The sequence below is a fragment of the Sus scrofa genome, chromosome 14 (genome assembly GCF_000003025.6).
Source record: "Sus scrofa isolate TJ Tabasco breed Duroc chromosome 14, Sscrofa11.1, whole genome shotgun sequence".
NCBI classification, from domain to species: domain Eukaryota; kingdom Metazoa; phylum Chordata; class Mammalia; order Artiodactyla; family Suidae; genus Sus; species Sus scrofa.
Window position 1 is genome coordinate 139,772,915 of NC_010456.5, and position 16,572 is coordinate 139,789,486.

At 55.8% G+C, this 16,572-nt stretch overlaps 1 protein-coding gene across 1 annotated transcript in view; it reads right to left on the minus strand.

The window, feature by feature from the left end:
* TCERG1L (transcription elongation regulator 1 like) overlaps positions 1,170-16,572 on the minus strand; it is a 183,190-nt gene continuing 167,787 nt past the window's right edge. Inside the window, exons 11-14 of the mRNA XM_021073719.1 lie at positions 14,611-14,743; positions 7,830-7,919; positions 4,863-4,981; positions 1,170-2,112 (exon numbers count right to left, since the gene is read on the minus strand). Of these exons, the coding sequence (XP_020929378.1) occupies positions 1,956-2,112; positions 4,863-4,981; positions 7,830-7,919; positions 14,611-14,743 (499 nt within the window). The 3' untranslated portion in view covers positions 1,170-1,955. The remainder of the gene's footprint in view (positions 2,113-4,862; positions 4,982-7,829; positions 7,920-14,610; positions 14,744-16,572) is intronic.

Below are 16,572 nucleotides of genomic sequence, written 5' to 3' on the forward strand. Positions count from 1 at the left end.
CCAGGGAGAGAAGCCGAGGGTGACCAGGGGGCCAGGACTGGAGCCACGCTGTCCTGAAGCTCTGGCGTCTGGGGCAGGAATGGAGGTTTTAACCGATCGATCAAAGGCAGAAAGACCCATCTCTTCCTCCAATACTCACCTTTGTCCTTTGATTGGATTCCAATTAGCTGACGGATACTCTCTCGGGTTCTGACAAATATTTTTCTTAAAGAGAAGATGGCAGATGCGAGTTCTCTTTTTTCTCTATTTTTCACCCATTTCTCTTCCCCCCCACCCCGCGCCCACCCCCAGGGTCTCTGGCAACCATGTATCGGCGGCTCCATGCCTGCTAATTCTAACTGCTTCGAAGTTGCTACTGAGTTAACCCAAGCTATGCCAGTGGCATGAAAACAAAAGCAAAATGTGCCAAAATTAAAAGAAGTTGTCACTTAAACCTTAGTCAACTGTGTTTTCACCGTAACTTGAATACATGCAGAAGACTGAAAAAAGGTGAGTTACTTCTGCAGCCTTGAAAAGGAGCAAATATCTGAAATGCAGTCTAGGTACACAGATAAACCAGCTTTTTTCAAACTTGTGTTTCTCCCTGAGGGCTGGTCTGATTGGACCCAAGGTGCTCTCCCACCTCCTACAGAATTGATCAGTGACAGACGTCACTTTAGATGTAGACACAGAAAGTGTATGTCGTTCCAGCTACGACCTTCAAGCGCGTCGCTTAGATCCAAGTTCATGATTACAGAGTTCCCTTCGTGGCCCAGAGGTTAAGGAACCTGATGAGGATCCACGAGGACGCAGGTTCAATCCCTGGCCTCACTCCGTGGGTTAAGGATCTGTGTTGCCACGAGCTGGGGTGTAGGCCAAGGATCGAACCTGCAACTTCATGGTTGGTTACTCGTCAGATTCATTTCCGCTTCACCACAACGGGAACTCCCAGAACGTGTTCTTTTTGGGGATGCAAGTGCTGAGAAAGAAGGGAGGTGGGGCAGGTGCCACTGCGTGCTGGGGACAAAGGCCGTGAATCTGAATAGACTCCAGAGACTCCGCAAATCTGCAACCGATGAACAGGTGTGCAGTAATTTACAGAATATAATTAATCAGCTGGAGTTTTATCCAATGCGGTTCCACCCGGGGCTAGCAACTCGGAAAAGCGAGATTTCTGTTCGGGTAGTACGTTTCCAGCCCTGGTGGGCAATCCTAAACGTTTTATGAATCTTTCCAGTGAGAGTATCGTTGGTAGGAACACAATTTTGTTGCTTAAGAGTGTGTTGGACGTCTGAGCCACAAAAATACACTGGTTTAAAATATTTATTAATTCAAAAAAATTTAAAATTTTTTATACAAAGATGGTGAGAAAAATCTCATGCAAACTCTGGGCATACAAGAAAATAACTCAAATATTAGTAGGATGATTTTGTACAAAATAATTCTTTTTAAAGTCGGACCTCCTGCAGACAGGCAGCCCCCTTCTCCAGGCCCGACGCCCCCGGGGGGGTGGCCATCCCCCTCTGACCCTCGGGGGGGAGGGGGGGCCACCATGTGTCCATGGTCACAGGTGTCAGGAGAACAATGAACAGCCTCTGCTACTCAGAAAACCACAGCAAGACGTGGGGACCCAGGTCACAACACCCTCCCGCGGGGGGGGGGGACTCCCCGGGGTTTCCAGACGTTTCCAACAATCCGATCCACTCGTGACGACGCCCTGAGAGCGTGAGAGATGGGCCCCGCGTCTGCTGGGTTACAAACCTGCAGTGGATTTATAATTTGTCTATATTACATGTAATTTGCATAATTAAAACAATTAAGGGAGCGATGTACCATGGCGATTAGAAATGCATCAAACTCTGAACGTCGTTACAAAAGGGAGCTTCAATATGAAACAGTAAATCCTCTGAGAGCGCGGCCCCCACCCCGGCGCGGGCCCCCGCCCCGGCCACGCTCGGCCCGTGGCTGCGTCACACTCATCGCATCTTCCGGAGCCTGAGTCTGTTTTCCTTGTCCCGCTTCTTCAGAATAAGGATGAACTGGTTGAAGAAATGCTCCTGATCCTTCCTTTTCTGGACAAGTCGAAACCTCTGATCACGGCCGTACTTCTCGGCAAACTCTTTAAACGTGCTCCTGGAAGACAGGAAGCTTGCTGAGGCCCTTCCCGAGGAAGTGGCCGGGAGCTCCCTCCCACAACCCGGGGCGCTCGGCAGGGGCTCGGCCGCCAGGGGACAGGACTGTGCCCGCGACGCCGCCTGCTCCCCAGGCTGCGCGTCACTCCCTCGGGGGCCGGGGCACACCTGCCAGCGCCGCATCGGGACTCCAGGGGCCTGGCCTCCCCTGCCTCTTGGGCCGCGTCCCAGTCTGGGCTCCTGCGGCCCACGGCCCTGTCTCTGCCCGGGCCACCCAGGTTCTCTTCTGTCCCCTCCGTTCTCAGCCAGCTCCTCCCTGAGGGGTCTTTGCTCATGCTGTTCCCTCTGCCTGGCACGCCCTTCCCTCGTCATTTAAAGCTCTCCCCTCACTGGCGTCAGGACCAGACCCTACGAGAGGCCGGAGGCCTGAGCGTCCCTCTTTCATGGGTATCATTTTTTTTTTCTAGGGCCGCACCCGAGGCACATGGAGGTTCCCAGGCGAGGGGTCGAATCAGAGCTGCAGCTGCCGGCCTACACCACAGCCACAGCCACACGGGATCCAAGCCGCATCTGTGACCCTCACTGCCGTTCACAGCAACACCGGATCCTTAACCCACTGAACGAAACCAGGGATCAAACCTGCGTCCTTACGGACACTATGTAGGGTTCTTAATCCACTGAGCTGCCATGGGGGCTCCAGTCAGGGTGGCACCTTGTGAAGCCTCAACTGTGCAGTTTTACCGCCTCTCCCTGCTCGAGTGGAAGCAGGTTATCCGCTCGGTTTTCTACGGGGCATCCGGGGTGTCCAGCCCAGCAGCCGCCACGTGCTAAGCGCCCACACACTGGTGGACGCGTTCACGGCTGCCAGACACCCAGCCAGGCCAGCCCAGGGCTGGGCAGCCTAAGAGCAGGAGCTCTGAAAGGGGTTGAAACACCACAGACTTGGCTGTCTTTGAAATAAAACAGTTTCATGCTTATGAAAGTAATACCGGCCCAGGGGACGTTTCTGAAAAATAGCAGGTGATGAAACCTGATCTCAAAGAAGCGCGAGTTCGTTTCCAGCACCCGCTTTCCGTGTGTGTGTGTGTGTGTGTGTGTGTGTGTGTGTGTGTGTGTGTGTGCGTGTGTGTGTGAGATCTTTTCCTAACTGCTTAATACATCCTGAGTCTTTCTCCTTTACCCTCCTAATTACTCATGGGAGGGGAGAAGCTGGCTTATCGTTAACATTCTGCCAGTGGAGGCACAGAAGACAGGGGCTGCCTGTCTTTAAGGACGGCACTCGTGGTAATGACGACGGCTTCCGGGACCTGCCAGGCACCCGGGACTTGGCTCCGCAGCCCGCACGCCGACCTCCTGGTCACCCACGAGGCGGGTGGCTAGACCCCCTCAGATGAGGTCCAGTGCCCCACGGCCAGGGCCAAGGAGGGGCAGGGTCGCCCTGTGGGAAGACAGAGCCAAGCCCCAGCTCCAACTCCGCGTCCTCCTAGACAACCACGATTTACAAATCATCAGCCCCGCATCTGCTGTTCTACGTTAGCGTTTAAGCAAGGATGGCGGTAATCGGAGCACCTGTTCTGTTTTGTTTTCTTCCCCCCCTTCAGAAAATGTCTATCCTGCAAGTAGCTGGAAAACTTTTATGAGGACAACAAAACAGACATTAATTTACATCATCCCATTACCGACCAAGTGAATGAACCAATTATTGATCCGACTGTAGATGCCACGTCGGCACCGAAAGCAAACATCAGTGTCCATTGAAACACGGTTGATTTACGTGTTGTTAAAAAGGCATAAGGTCAGCATTATTATTTAAAATAATAATATCTAAATACCCATTTGAAAATAATGTCCCCACTTGAAATAAAAATTCTTCCAAATGAATCATTTCTGGCTCATAAAATTTAGTTTTATAAATTCTAAAAACAGCACATGTATTACTTTTAAATGTTAGTCAACAGAAGCTAATTTTAAAGAAGAATTAAGCCTATGGACTTTTCTAATTTCTAACGTCATCTTCCTATTTCAGTTCATGGGGATGATGCCTGATTACCTTGGATGAGCTGAAGGCCAAGTTCGCTCTGCCCCTTTGCATGTGTGAAGCATCATCTCACATGCTGAACAACCGCCAGGCACGTGGACGGAACCCAGGGGGCTGGTGGGGTTTCTTTTGCTGTTGTTGTGTCTTAAGTGTTTTGCATGTTTAGCCCCTGGTCATTAGATCAAGAATTAAGCCCCATCTCAAGAGGGCTGACCTATTGAGTGATTTTAGCCTTGGAGTCAGAGCTGCTGAAAACCATACAGCATGGATGGAACGGCTGGGGGCCTTTGATGAACAAACAGCTGCTGGGCTGACGGGGAAGGGGGCCCTTGGGGAGAAGGCTGGCTTTCCTCCAACGCGTATCTTTCTTTTTTTTTTTTTTTTTTGCTTTTTAGGGCGGCACCTGTGGCATGTGGGGGTTCCTAGGATGATTCCACAGACACAGCAACACAGGATCCGAGCCACACCTGCGACCTACACCTTAATCCACCGAGCGAGGCCAGGGATCGAACCTGTGTCCTCATGGATGCTAGTCAGATTCGTTAACCGCTGAGCCACAACGGGAACGCCCTCCAAAGCGTTTTTAAAATTGTACTTTTGATAACCATGGGACACATGTTACATGATTTAACCTAAACAGACTAAAAGTCCTCCTACAAAATCTGTTAAGTTTACAGCCCCAGAAGTCACCAGGGGTAACCCTTTCGCCCTACCTGGGTGACAGTTTCGATTCCTCTAAAAGTTTCTTGAATTCCTCTTTGGCTAAAAGCAATTTGCTTTTCTTTTCCTTGTATTCTTCTTTTATTCTTGTCTTGACAAACTGTTCAAATATCTGAAGACACACACAAAAGAGAACTATTATGAGAAGGCATATCAGAAATGGTATCTTGTATTTCAAACACAAGGTGAAACAACAGACAGAATCTTGGATAAGCCCCTTTTTCACAGTGGCTGCAGCGAGAGGCAAGAGCCTTCAATTGCGGCGTTTCCATGGAACTGAGTGCACAATTGCACCTGCTCTCCCAGGAGGTCAACGTGCTTCCCCACATCTGGGCACCAGCTCCAGGTCAAACCCTGAATCAGCCTTAGGAATCCAGGGTGCACAGTCCTCTCTAAAGGCTGTGGTCGGGGGAGCGGCGCACAGCTCGGAAATCCTCAGCTCCAGGGTTTGGATAGTTCTCCTTTGGGAACGCCTTGAGCAGCCTTCACCTGCATGCGTTGTCTCGCCGACTTTCACATCCCTGCTGGCAGCACCACGACACGAGAGTGCATAATTTGTTCTAGGAATCTGTGGCAACGTAACTGGCATTTGAGTCTCCAAATGCCACTGATTTTAAACCAGTGAAAAAAAGGTCAAGCCCGCATCTCTGATTTCCCACACCCTGATCTCCAAATACCCACTTAGGAACGCGGCTCTGGTTCCCCAGGGGCTCTTGTGAACAAGGCGAGTCTCTCCTGGGCACTGTGGAAACAGCCAGGGAGGGCCTGACCCCCAGGCCCCGCACTCCCGCTCCCAGCCTGACCAGAAGAGGCCTCTGAACATCGACAGGAAAACATCTCCCGACCCCGAGGGATACGGACAGTGGCCGGTAGACAACCCCCGCCGCCCGGAAGCCGCTCTTGGGCACCTGCAGCACCGGGGCCTCCCTCCTTGCAGCCGACCAGAGGGTCCTCCCTGGGTGAGAACAAGACCAACGACTGTGCTGACACTAGCACACTGTCACTCAGAGACGAAAGCCCCCAGAGAGCGAAGGCAGCAGTTCCATTCCCCACGTTCTCCACGCCTCAAGACACGTTAGACGTGGATGTGAACAGAGAGAGACCATTAAAAGCCCACGTCTGCTCCTGGAAGGCCAGTAAATGGCAGGTCTGTGCCGACCGAGCGGCTGGCCACCGCAGACCCTGGATGTGGCCCCAGCGCTTAGGGGGTCTCGGGCATCCCAGCGGAGGACGTGGCCGGGAAGAGACCACGTGGCCGGTCACGGCCTCCATCACTTCCCGGGCAGAAGAGGTCTCCTCTGGTTCTGCCTGATGGTTTCAGATTCCACTTCAGCGACGGCAAAAGTCTTTATAGGATCATAAATACAAAATGCTACGTGCCTCCTGAAGAATCATCGAGAAATGAAATACTCAGGAACAGGACTGAGATGGAGCACGTGCGTCTGTATTTAAGGGAGAACATGACCGGCTTATCTCACCTTCAAGGCAAGTGGCAACGGAAGCTCTTCGGTTCTCTTAGAATTTAGGCTCATGAAAAAGGTGACTGCAGGGTTTCCATCCAAACAAAGGCGCGTGGCCCCATCATCAGTCGGAGTTTTGCTCTATTAATTTTCAATCTGGATGGAGACTCCAGATGGCAGTGGGGTCAGAGCTGGCAGGAGAGACCCAGCTGCTCTCCTCTCTCTCTAGAACCACGGATCCTCTAACCCCGTCCCCTCTACCCTCTGCTTTATTTATGCTGCTGACATTTAATGTCACAGGTTTTTTCTCCTCTTTAACAAATTACACCCGTTTTACTCAAAGTGAGGAGTGACTTTTTAAAAGGGAGAGCACGGGCCATTATCTCTCCACGGAAGAAAGTGGGCGCTTTGTTGCCATGGAAACAGGTCCGAGCAGCAGCCTGGACCCCTGCTCACCCCACAGAAGGACGGATGCACACGCACGGGGGCAGGCGCCTCGGTGTCCCCGCAAATGCCCTGGGACAGCAGGTCCCGCTCAGATGCCAGGACTGGGGCTCGCCAGCCCCAGTCACTTGTCACGAGGACTTGCTTTCTGAATGGGGCCCAGGCGCTGGTTCCCTCACCCACTCGGCTTCGGCCACGTCGCACAGAAACGACAACACCACTGCACTGCAGGGGTCGGCGTTCTCTTAGGAACCAGGCATTTAACCCGAGGCCTGGAGACGACTCTCGACTCTCGTGGGGCTTTCTGTCTTCAGCAGGGACTCGGACCACCCACGTTCCACGTGCATCCTTCTGGGTTCAGAGGGTGGAGGGAGGGAGGAACATGACAGGGCAGGAACCGGAGATGCAGACCCAGAATCTGGATCCTTCCAGAGTTCATCTCAGGGCCCCTCTCAGATGGGCCCCAGGAACCACCAGATCCCAATGAGGCTGCGAAAGCTCAGCCATTGCAGCACCAGCTGCTCCCTGTCAGTCAGCACAACCCGTCCCACCATCCGACTGCGTAACTGGGAAATGTTATTGGCTCCGTGACGTCACTTGTCAACAAGCCAGGGGAGACCCTTGTCAAGTGTCCTGGAAAATGACCTCCAGGTCAGCTACCTCGAGTCCATTCTTGCTTTCTGGGGCTGTTTTCTAGAAGCATCCATCCCTTACGCACGCTGTAACTGCTCCCTGCACCCCTCTCACTATTATCACTATGACAAAAGAGCACGTTGTTATCTAAGATCTTTCTACCAGTCATCTAGGAGGGGCCGTGCTGCCGAAGTTGCGTTTCCATCTTGGCACGTGAGTACCTGTCTCACAGGTCACGAGCGGGCGGCTCACTGACAACAGTGACCAGGTTCCCTGCACCCGGAGCGCGTGCGGTTCACAAGCCCACAGGCCGTCCTCCCGGCGTCCCCGCCGGCAGCGAGGGACCTCGGGATGGCGCGTCCCCCTTGCGGCGTGTCCCGAGAACGCCGGGTCCCTGAGGCCGGCCCGGACCTCCCGTCTTACCTGTTTCCGCTCCTCGGAGTTTAGCAGGAGATAGCGCGGATCAAACACGATTTTATGCAATTCTTTCTCCCAGGTAGAAAACGCCGACACCTGAGGAAAGACATTCAACAGCGTTGCCTTTAGCATCTACTGCTGAGCCTGGAGTCGCACGGAAACGCTCGATGGGGAGAAACGGCACCAAGACGCCGGCGTCAGGGACGCCGTGCTGTTTAAAAGCGTTACGCGAGCCAAACTTCTAGGAAAATCAATCTTTAGAGCATCAGAAAACGTAATTTCTGGACTCACGACACTATTTCTTCCCTGGATGCCTTCCAGGGGCTTGTGTGTGCCCTGATCTACAGCCCCAGTGATATTTGCCGCTGGGACACCCGGAAACGCCACGCTGTAAGAGGAGAATGACGCTGGTGAAAATCCTCAGGACGCCGGAGGCTCCAGTCGGAGAGTCGGAGTTTAGCACAACTTTAACGGATTTTTAATCAACATTTAAGGCTATTTTTGGCAGGTTGTTTTTAAAAAAAACAAACAAACAAAAAAAACAAACTACTTTCTTTACAACCGTTTATTTTATCTTTCTCTTTTTAGGCCGCGCCCGCGGCACAGGGAATTTCCCGGGCCAGGGCCGGGATCCAGGCCGGGGTTGCGACCTGGCAACACCAGTTCCTTAAACAGCCGCCTCCTCAGACACAAGCCGGATCCTCAGCCCAAGGCGCCACAGCAGGAACTCTGACGAGAGTTTACATCCACAGAAAATGCGCAAGAACATGAAGCTACCGTCGACCCCACGCCTAATTCCTCTGCCTCAGCACCTGAGCCTCACTTGTGCACATGACTCTTCGCAGGAGCCCACGCCTTACCCAGAGTTTTTCCGTTTCTACCTGGTTGGCGTCTGTGCCAGGACCCCACCCAGGGCGCCATGCGACATCCGCCTCCCGTGAGCTTGGGCTCCCCTGGGCTGTGCGGTTTCTCTCTCCTTGATCGGATGACCTGGCAGTGCTGAGGACTGCTGGCCAGGTGTTTGGGGACGCGTCCCCAGCTGGGATCTGCCCGGTTCTCCTCGTGGGTGAGCTGGGGCGTTTGGGGAGGGAGCCACAGGGGAAGGTGCCCGTCTCGTCCCAGCCCATCCACGGGACCTGTCACAGCTGCCGTTGGCCTGGATCCCCGGCCGCGGTCAGAGCGCACCAGCGTAAACTCTCGCCAGAGTTCCTGCTGTGGCGCACTGGGCTGAGGATCCGGCTTGTGTCTGAGGAGGCTCTGCCAGGGCTCTTGTCCATGAATTCACTCCTCTTACCCCGTTTCACCTCCTTCGGAGGGAAGTGACCCTGTGAGGCCCACACTTAAGGGTCTGGCCGCCTCTGGAGATGGGGGTGAACTCCTTGGAATTCTTCCGGATGGGACAGTCGCCCGAATGTACTCGCTGGTCCCATCATCCAACTAAATCAGAGGAGACTCAGGGGGACTCATTTCCTTCTGTGGGTTACAGTCTAATTCGACTCCACAGACTCCGGTGCTCAAATCCCTCCAGGTTTGGCCTCAGGGAGCCGTGGCGGCGGCTCCGGCGTCCGTGGGAGGTCCCCCCACAGTTGGGTTTTGGGACCTTCGAGATGTGTCAGTCTCAGCTCCTACTTCTCCTGCCTTGGCCCTGGAATCAGCATTCTCTGAGAAGCCCTGGCCCCTTGTCCTGGGGAAGGTATCAGGCCGAGATCCAGATGGGGCGTGGCGTCCAGACTTTCCCAGCTGACGGAGCAGAGAAATGGTGGAATCATCCAGAAACAGCTCCTTCATTTGAAAACACTGACTAAATACTGACTGTGCCTCAGGCCCCAAGCTGGGTGCCGAAGACTCAGCGCAAATAAGGCAAAGCCACTGAGATCAGGAGGCCCACGGCCCAGGTGAGGTCAACGTCAACTCTCGATTTCCCGAAGGGCCTTGGTGCCCGCACCCCAGACGTGCCCAGGAGCCAGGGACACAGAGAAGGCGTCCAGCCTGGGGAGGAGCTGAGTCTCGATCGCTGGCGATGCTGGAACCTGACCCATGAAGGGGCCTGGGAGCGTGTGCTGGGGGTGCTGCTGTGGAGCCAAGGCCAGGCTCGGGAAGTTTGGGGACCTGGGGGTTCAGGGGTGAAGGAGGCTCCGGGGGCTGGGAAGAGGCCAATGCACGCCGGAGCAGATGTGCAGGACAGCCCCAGACCTGCAGGGACCAGGGCCCTGTGTGGAGAGGAAGGGAAGGAGGCCAGATGCCGGGTGCTCGCAGGAGCCAGGGCCTAAGCTCTGGGTACTGCAGGGAGGGGACGTCAGGGGGTGTGCAGTTCCGGGAGTTTGGCAGGGGGCGCGGTTTGGCGCCTCCCCTGGGGATTGCAGCCTGGGGAGGGGGCCTTTGGGTTTGCGGGTTTTTTAATACGTCAGGGCAAGGTTTTGCTTTTATATTGTTTCACTCGCATAAACCACAATAGAGCTTTCTTTAAACTTCCGTCTATAAAGGAGCAGGATTAATTGAATAGCAGATTATTCATTTAACCCCATCTGTTTAGATAAGTGCCTTAAAGACGTTTTATTGAAGGCCGCTTCCCTTGGAAACACAGGCGCAGCTTTCCCAGGGGCCAGGAAAAGACTTTCCAGGACCGTTGATGTTGATTCCGGCCCCCTGGGGCCCCTCTGTGGGGGACCCTGCGCCAGCTCCCGGGCAGTGGGCGGCCTTGGGGAGACTGAGTGACACAGGGGCCGGCCGTGCAGGGGACCTCTGGAGTGTAGATCCGAGTCCGTGTTGGAAGGAGGAATTCGCAGACGGCACACCCTCTGAGCTGGGACAGGCGGTGACCACGAGGTTGGTGGTGCAGAGTTGGTCCAAGTGAGGCGGAGGCAGGGCTCTCTCCAGGTGTCTCCCCGCCGTCCGGCAGCTGCACCTTCTCCCGTGACCTCCCAGCGGGGTCACAGCTGGTGCTGTCCCTCGGATGCACAAGCGGCTTTCCCTCTGCAATTGTAGTGGCTCTGGGGCCAGGACCCGGTGGGGGGAGGGGCTTGGTTATCCTCACGTACAGGTACACCTGTCACAGGTGTGCTGGTCCTGCAGGTGAGGCGCCTGCGCTGTAGCTCTTGAGCCCTGGACACCTGAGGCATCGTCTCCCGGAGGTCAGTCTGCCTCCCTGGGAAGCTCATCTGCTTTGTGTTCCTGTGACGACTCTTCAGCCTCTCACAGAGCACATCATCAAATAAAACTGTGTTATAAAAGGACGCCTGCTCATTACAGAAAATTCGCAAAATACAAAGAATATAGATTTTAAGAAAGCGCCTCAAGTCCTACGCTGAGGGACATGTATCATCAGTGGGAGCCTTGCCTTCCAGTCTTTTTTTTTTTTTTTAAATAGATTTTAAAGTAGCCCAAATAAAAATTTTTACCATAGAGCCAAGATTCAACTGTGGTGGACCACGGCTGAACCAATGTTTTTTAACATAGTCCATTTCATAAAGTTCCATCTAAGTTAAAAATTTGTATGCTGTTTTCTCCTTTTAAGCCATTTTAAAATGTTACTGTAAACCTCGGCGAAACATTTTTGATGGCAGCATGTAAAAGCAAAAACTTCCCCCGACGCATTACAAACCCGCAAAACCCAAAGGCCCCCTCCCCAGGCTGTAGTCCCCAGGGGAGGCGCCAAACCGCGCCCCTCCCGCCCCCCGGAAATGCACACACCCTGACGGGGTCCGCACACAAGTGCGTGAATTTCCGAGTGGAGACGCTGAATGAAGAATGCAATAAAAAATCGAATTAATCACTCAGTCCATGAACACGGCGACCTTTCCAGCCTCGTTTTTAAGCAACTGGAAATCTGACGGGCTTAGCCATCAAATCCTCTTGAGCGTGAGGGGCTCATAAACTGGCGGCTCACTTTATAAAGTCCCGTGGCATAAAGGCCCGCGCTGCTTTATGACATCGCGGGGCCTCCGGGCGGTCTTTGCAACGCAGGAGCTGCGCGTGGGCTTCTCCCGAAATCCTTGTAAGACGGGGGTCTAGGCTCACCCCCCACCCTAACCCTAACCCTAACCCTTCCCAGAGAAAATCCAGAACACCGCCGGACGTTCCCGTGTTGCTTCTGCTGATTCTCCTACCAAGTATCTAAGAGCCGGAGGCTGAGCGGAGCCCCCACTCGATGAGGTGAGAACCCACCGGAAGCCTCCTTGGTAAAACCCCTCAACTGAGGCCCCGAGGACCTTGCGGGGACGGCAGCATCCTTGGCAAGGATGGCGCGGTGCCTCCCGTGGCCCTGGTCTCCGCGGAGGTTAGTTTGCTGCCGTGTTGGGAAGGTCAGCTGGGCTGGTTTCCAAAATCCAGAGGTGGACATGCAGACGCTAAGATGAGGGGTTTTCTCAAATGCTCTTCGTGTTGTCACGTCTCAGGGGCCCAGTCACAGCTTCCAGTTAATTCCGCTGGAAGAGACTGGCCAGGTGCCTTCAGACGCCCGGAATCAGAATGGTTCCTGCACCGTCCCCACCCCTGCAGTCGAGAGGTGTGGCGGTGACTTGGTGACGCTGGAGGACACAGAGCAGTTGTGTGGCTCATGTGTCAGCTGGGAGCAGGGGGATGGGGCCGGGGGGAGGCTGATAAGACAGCTCAGAGCGGCCACCAGGGGTTCCCGGCTTCCAGGACCACGAGGCCAGTCCGGAGGCACAGAACAAACGGCCCCCTCACATAGCAGGGACGGCGTCTAAATGGAACCAAGGGCCGGGTCTTCCCAGGGCAGCTGGAGAAGGAAACGCAGCCAGCGGACCACTGCTCTGGGGCCGGGGCAGCCAGGGCTGCGAGCTCCCCTGCTTCCCGGTCTCCTCGCCTGAGCTGGGGCAAGGCCTGCTTTGCTGGCGCGTCTCTGCCGTTGAAGGGGGGCTGAGCCGAGCGGAGAGCAGACCGGGGCCAGCAGGGCAGCACGACGGGCAGAGGGGTAGGCTTCCCATCACCGTGTGGTGCCTGCTGTGGGTGCGGGCGGCGGGGAGCACACAGCACATGGAAGCCCACACACCCTGCTCCTCACACACCCAACACACAGAGATAAAACCATGCAGACACACCTCACAGGGAAGCATCAGTTGTTTCAGGAGTTCCCGTCATGGCGCAATGGTTAACGAATCCAACTAGGAACCATGAGGTTCTGGTTCGATCCCTGGCCTCGCTCAGTGGGTTAAGGATCCGGCATTGCCATGAGCTGTGGTGTGGGTCGAAGATGTGGCTCAGATCCCGCGTTGCTGTGGCTCTGGGGTAGGCCAGCAGCTGCAGCTCCGATGAGATCCCAAGCCTGGGAACCTCCATATGCTGGGGGTGCCGCCCTAGGAAAAAAAAAGACAAAAAAAAAGAAAAAGGAAAAGGAGCATCCACTGTTTCAAAGCCCATTGCATCCCGCAGGACGTCTTAATCAAATCATCTCTAAGCTTGAGAAAGAGAAATCTGCAAGTGGAGGGAGGTTTGAAAACAGCCCTTTAGCCTCATAACCGTAGGCTTCAAACTGCGTCTGCTGGGGTTCTGCTTGTCTTCGTGGCCTCACCTGCAGCGTGTGGCAGTTCCAGGGACTGAGCCCGTCCCACAGCAGTGGCCCGAGCTGCTGCGGTGACAAGGCCAGACCCTTAACCCGCTGGGCCGCAGGAGAACTCCAAAAGTCTACCTTTCTTTTAAAGCGCATCCTCTATCTGTACCAGGGACAACGCCTGGGCGCGCTGTGTGTTGGTGCTGGTCCCATTCTCAGCTCCCGGCTGGCTCTGCACACGTGGGAATTTAGGCCTAACGCCCTGCATCGCAGCTCTGAGGCCCCAGGGCCACTCTCCCTTCCCAGGCCCTGCGCCAGGGGCCCCGTCTCACTTAGAGGGAGTCTCCAGACAAGGCAGTGCGTGAGTGAACGTTCCCGGTGCGAAGGAAAGAGGTCTCCCACGGGGGTGGCTGAGGTCCTCTTACTTCCCACCTTAAGAGCTGGCACCGCACCTGCTGTTCCCCTGCAGCCCCAAGGCCTCGCCCCCCACCCCGACCCTGACAAGCGCTGCTCAGTCCCCCGCTCTGGGGGAGCCAGGGCCTCCCCTGGCTCTCCACAGGTTCCCAGCTGCACCTGCTCTGGGAGGGCCAAGCAGGAAGCACCTGGGTGGGTGCTGGCTGCAGAGAGACTTTGCGAGTCCCCAGGCTGTTTTCAGCGCTCGAGACAGTCCTCAGCACACAGCTTCCCATCGCTGCCTTCTGCCTTCAGTCTCATTTTGAGGAGAAATCCCACTGGGCTAAGTTAAATGGTTCTTATCAGGCTCATTTTATCCCCAAAAGCCAAAGCGGGGAATGAAAGTCACTGGAAGGAGAATCCATTATAAAACGTCTCCCCTCAATTCAAATGGAGATTCAGCAGTGACCCACGACTGAAGCATCCTAGTCATCTAAAAGCCCCTGGACAAATCCACAGGTGTGACCGCCCCTTCCTGAGGTCACCAGAGGGAGTGGGGACCCTGGAAGCTGGCCTGGCTCCAGAAGGAACGCCACCAGCACGGGCGCTTTCTTTGCACGATGCCAATGGCCATCCCCCCCAGGAGACCTGCACCTGGGACCCCCTAGCCCCTCCCACCAGCAGTGGATCCTGCTGCCCTGGTGCCGTCACACCTTTCTTTGCAGCCCGCTTTCCCTCAGGACGCGAGGCAGGGCTCCTTGGCACTTGCTTTGGCCTCAGATCGCCTGGCCCCTGGATTCACCCAGCCGGACCTGCGGCTCAGTGAGGAAGGGCAAGGGCCCTGCGCCCGAGGGACGGCCCCCCGCTGCCCGTCCGGCTCCTTACCCCTCTCTCCAGAAGCATGTCTCGGAAGTGGGTCACCCGCTCCTCCAGGGGCAGAAGGATCTGGGGTGGCGTCTTGGTGCCCGTGTCCCCGCTCCCCGCCGCCTCGGGCCCGGGACTCATGTGGCCTTCCGTCCTTCAGGGCACAGGACACAGAGAGTTAAATGTGACCTTGGGGACCGGACTGCCTTTCGCGGCAAGCTTTTAAATTCTCCAGGTGACTCTTAGGAAGCAAAGGTCCTCGGAGCTCCACGGCGCCCTGGACAGTCGGCCTGGCACAGCGCAGACTTTTCCTCCCGGGAGGCAAACGGCTCTGCAGCCTCTGGGACGGAGTGAGACTGAAGCCCTAACAGGAGGGCACAGCGGGAGGGAGCCGGAGGGCAGAGGGCGCCCAGCAGGAGACTGAGAGCTTTCACCGCCAGAAGCGCGGTCACCTGAGGGGACGGAGGGGACCTGCCCCTGGAACAGATGGCAGGAGCAGAGACCTGGTTCCCCGCTGGTTTGCAGAGATGGCTTTATTCTGCACAAATGCATGGAAGACAGCTGGGAGCCTCTCTGTCACCACTCGGGGGCGGAAGACACTGTCCTGAGGCCTAACCCGAAAGGGAGCTGCCCTGACCGGCGGGGGGGGACCACACCCTGGGGACCCGCACAGGCCGGGGAGCTGGGCCCCTGAGCCCCGAGTCCATCCCTCCTCCAGCCCCGGGCTGGCCTCAGCCAAGGGCCAACGCGGGACAGGAGGACGCGGGGCCCAGCGTGGGGAGGCAGGCCTGTGGAAGCATGATTTTATTTAACCAGCCATGCGATAGACCTCCTCACGGCTCTGCACTCATGCTGGAAGCATCTGGAACACCTCCGAATGAGACACCGTGACGTTTGCTGCTGGAAGAAGACAGTTGGCCAAATGCAGACACGGTCACTCTCCCGCCCGACCCTCCTCGGGGACCCGGCCCTGCTCAGCCGTGATGCACAGACCCCCCTGCAGGGCCTCCCCCCAGCCAGCCCCGCCCCCCCCCCGAGGACCAGGGCCCTCGGACGGTGACACCAACACGCTGGCACAGACCCTTTCCACAGGCCGCCTCTCTGACGGCTCAAGGCCCCATGAGGCCGGCGACTGTCACGGGAAGCCTGCTGGGAGCACGTGACTTCATGCCTCCTGCGTCCTGGACGCATCCTGAGTGCTCGGGGGCCGGAGGGCAGCGCACAGGCACTCATAGAGCAGGTGCTTCCCTGCTCCCTCGCAAGCCCAGCCTCAGCCCGGGAGAGGCAGGTCCAAGTGGCCTCATCCACGTTTTCTGACGTAGGTCAAGACCAAGGCTCTCTCCGGGGGACCTGCTCCGGGGCGCTTGACACTGTCTGGAGCCACTTGTGGCTGTCACCACTGGGAAGTGTTCCAGGAGGTACAAAGAGAAGCCTGGGCACGAATGAGTCCCACATTTGGGAAGAAGGAGACGCACCATTCAAGGTCATACAGTCACTTAACATCGGGGCAGAGCTCCCACTGCGGCTCCGCAGGTTAAGAACCCAACTAATGTCTATGACCATTCAGGTTCAATCCCTGGCCTCGCGTTGCTGTGAGCTGTGGCGTAGGTCGCAGCTGTGGCTCAGATCTGGTGTTGCTGTGGCTGTGGTGCAGCCCAGCAGCTGTAGCTCTGATTTGACCCCTAGCCTGGGAACCTCTATATGCTGCAGGTTCGGCCCTAAAAAGAAAAAAACAAAACACAACAAAACAAAACAAAACAACCACCCGTTGCACCTGTGTTTGTCCAGGGTACTGTGGCAATACGTCAGGTACCAGTCTGGGGCTGTGCTGAGAAGATCCCACACTCTACGCCTAAGAAGGGTTTTCATGCATCAGGGCTCTGATACGGATTAATCCAACCTCATACAAAATCGGCAAAGAAAAGAAACTGCTTGCTCAGCCCCTTAGGGAATCTTATTTATAGACCAGCTCTTTCAGGAGAA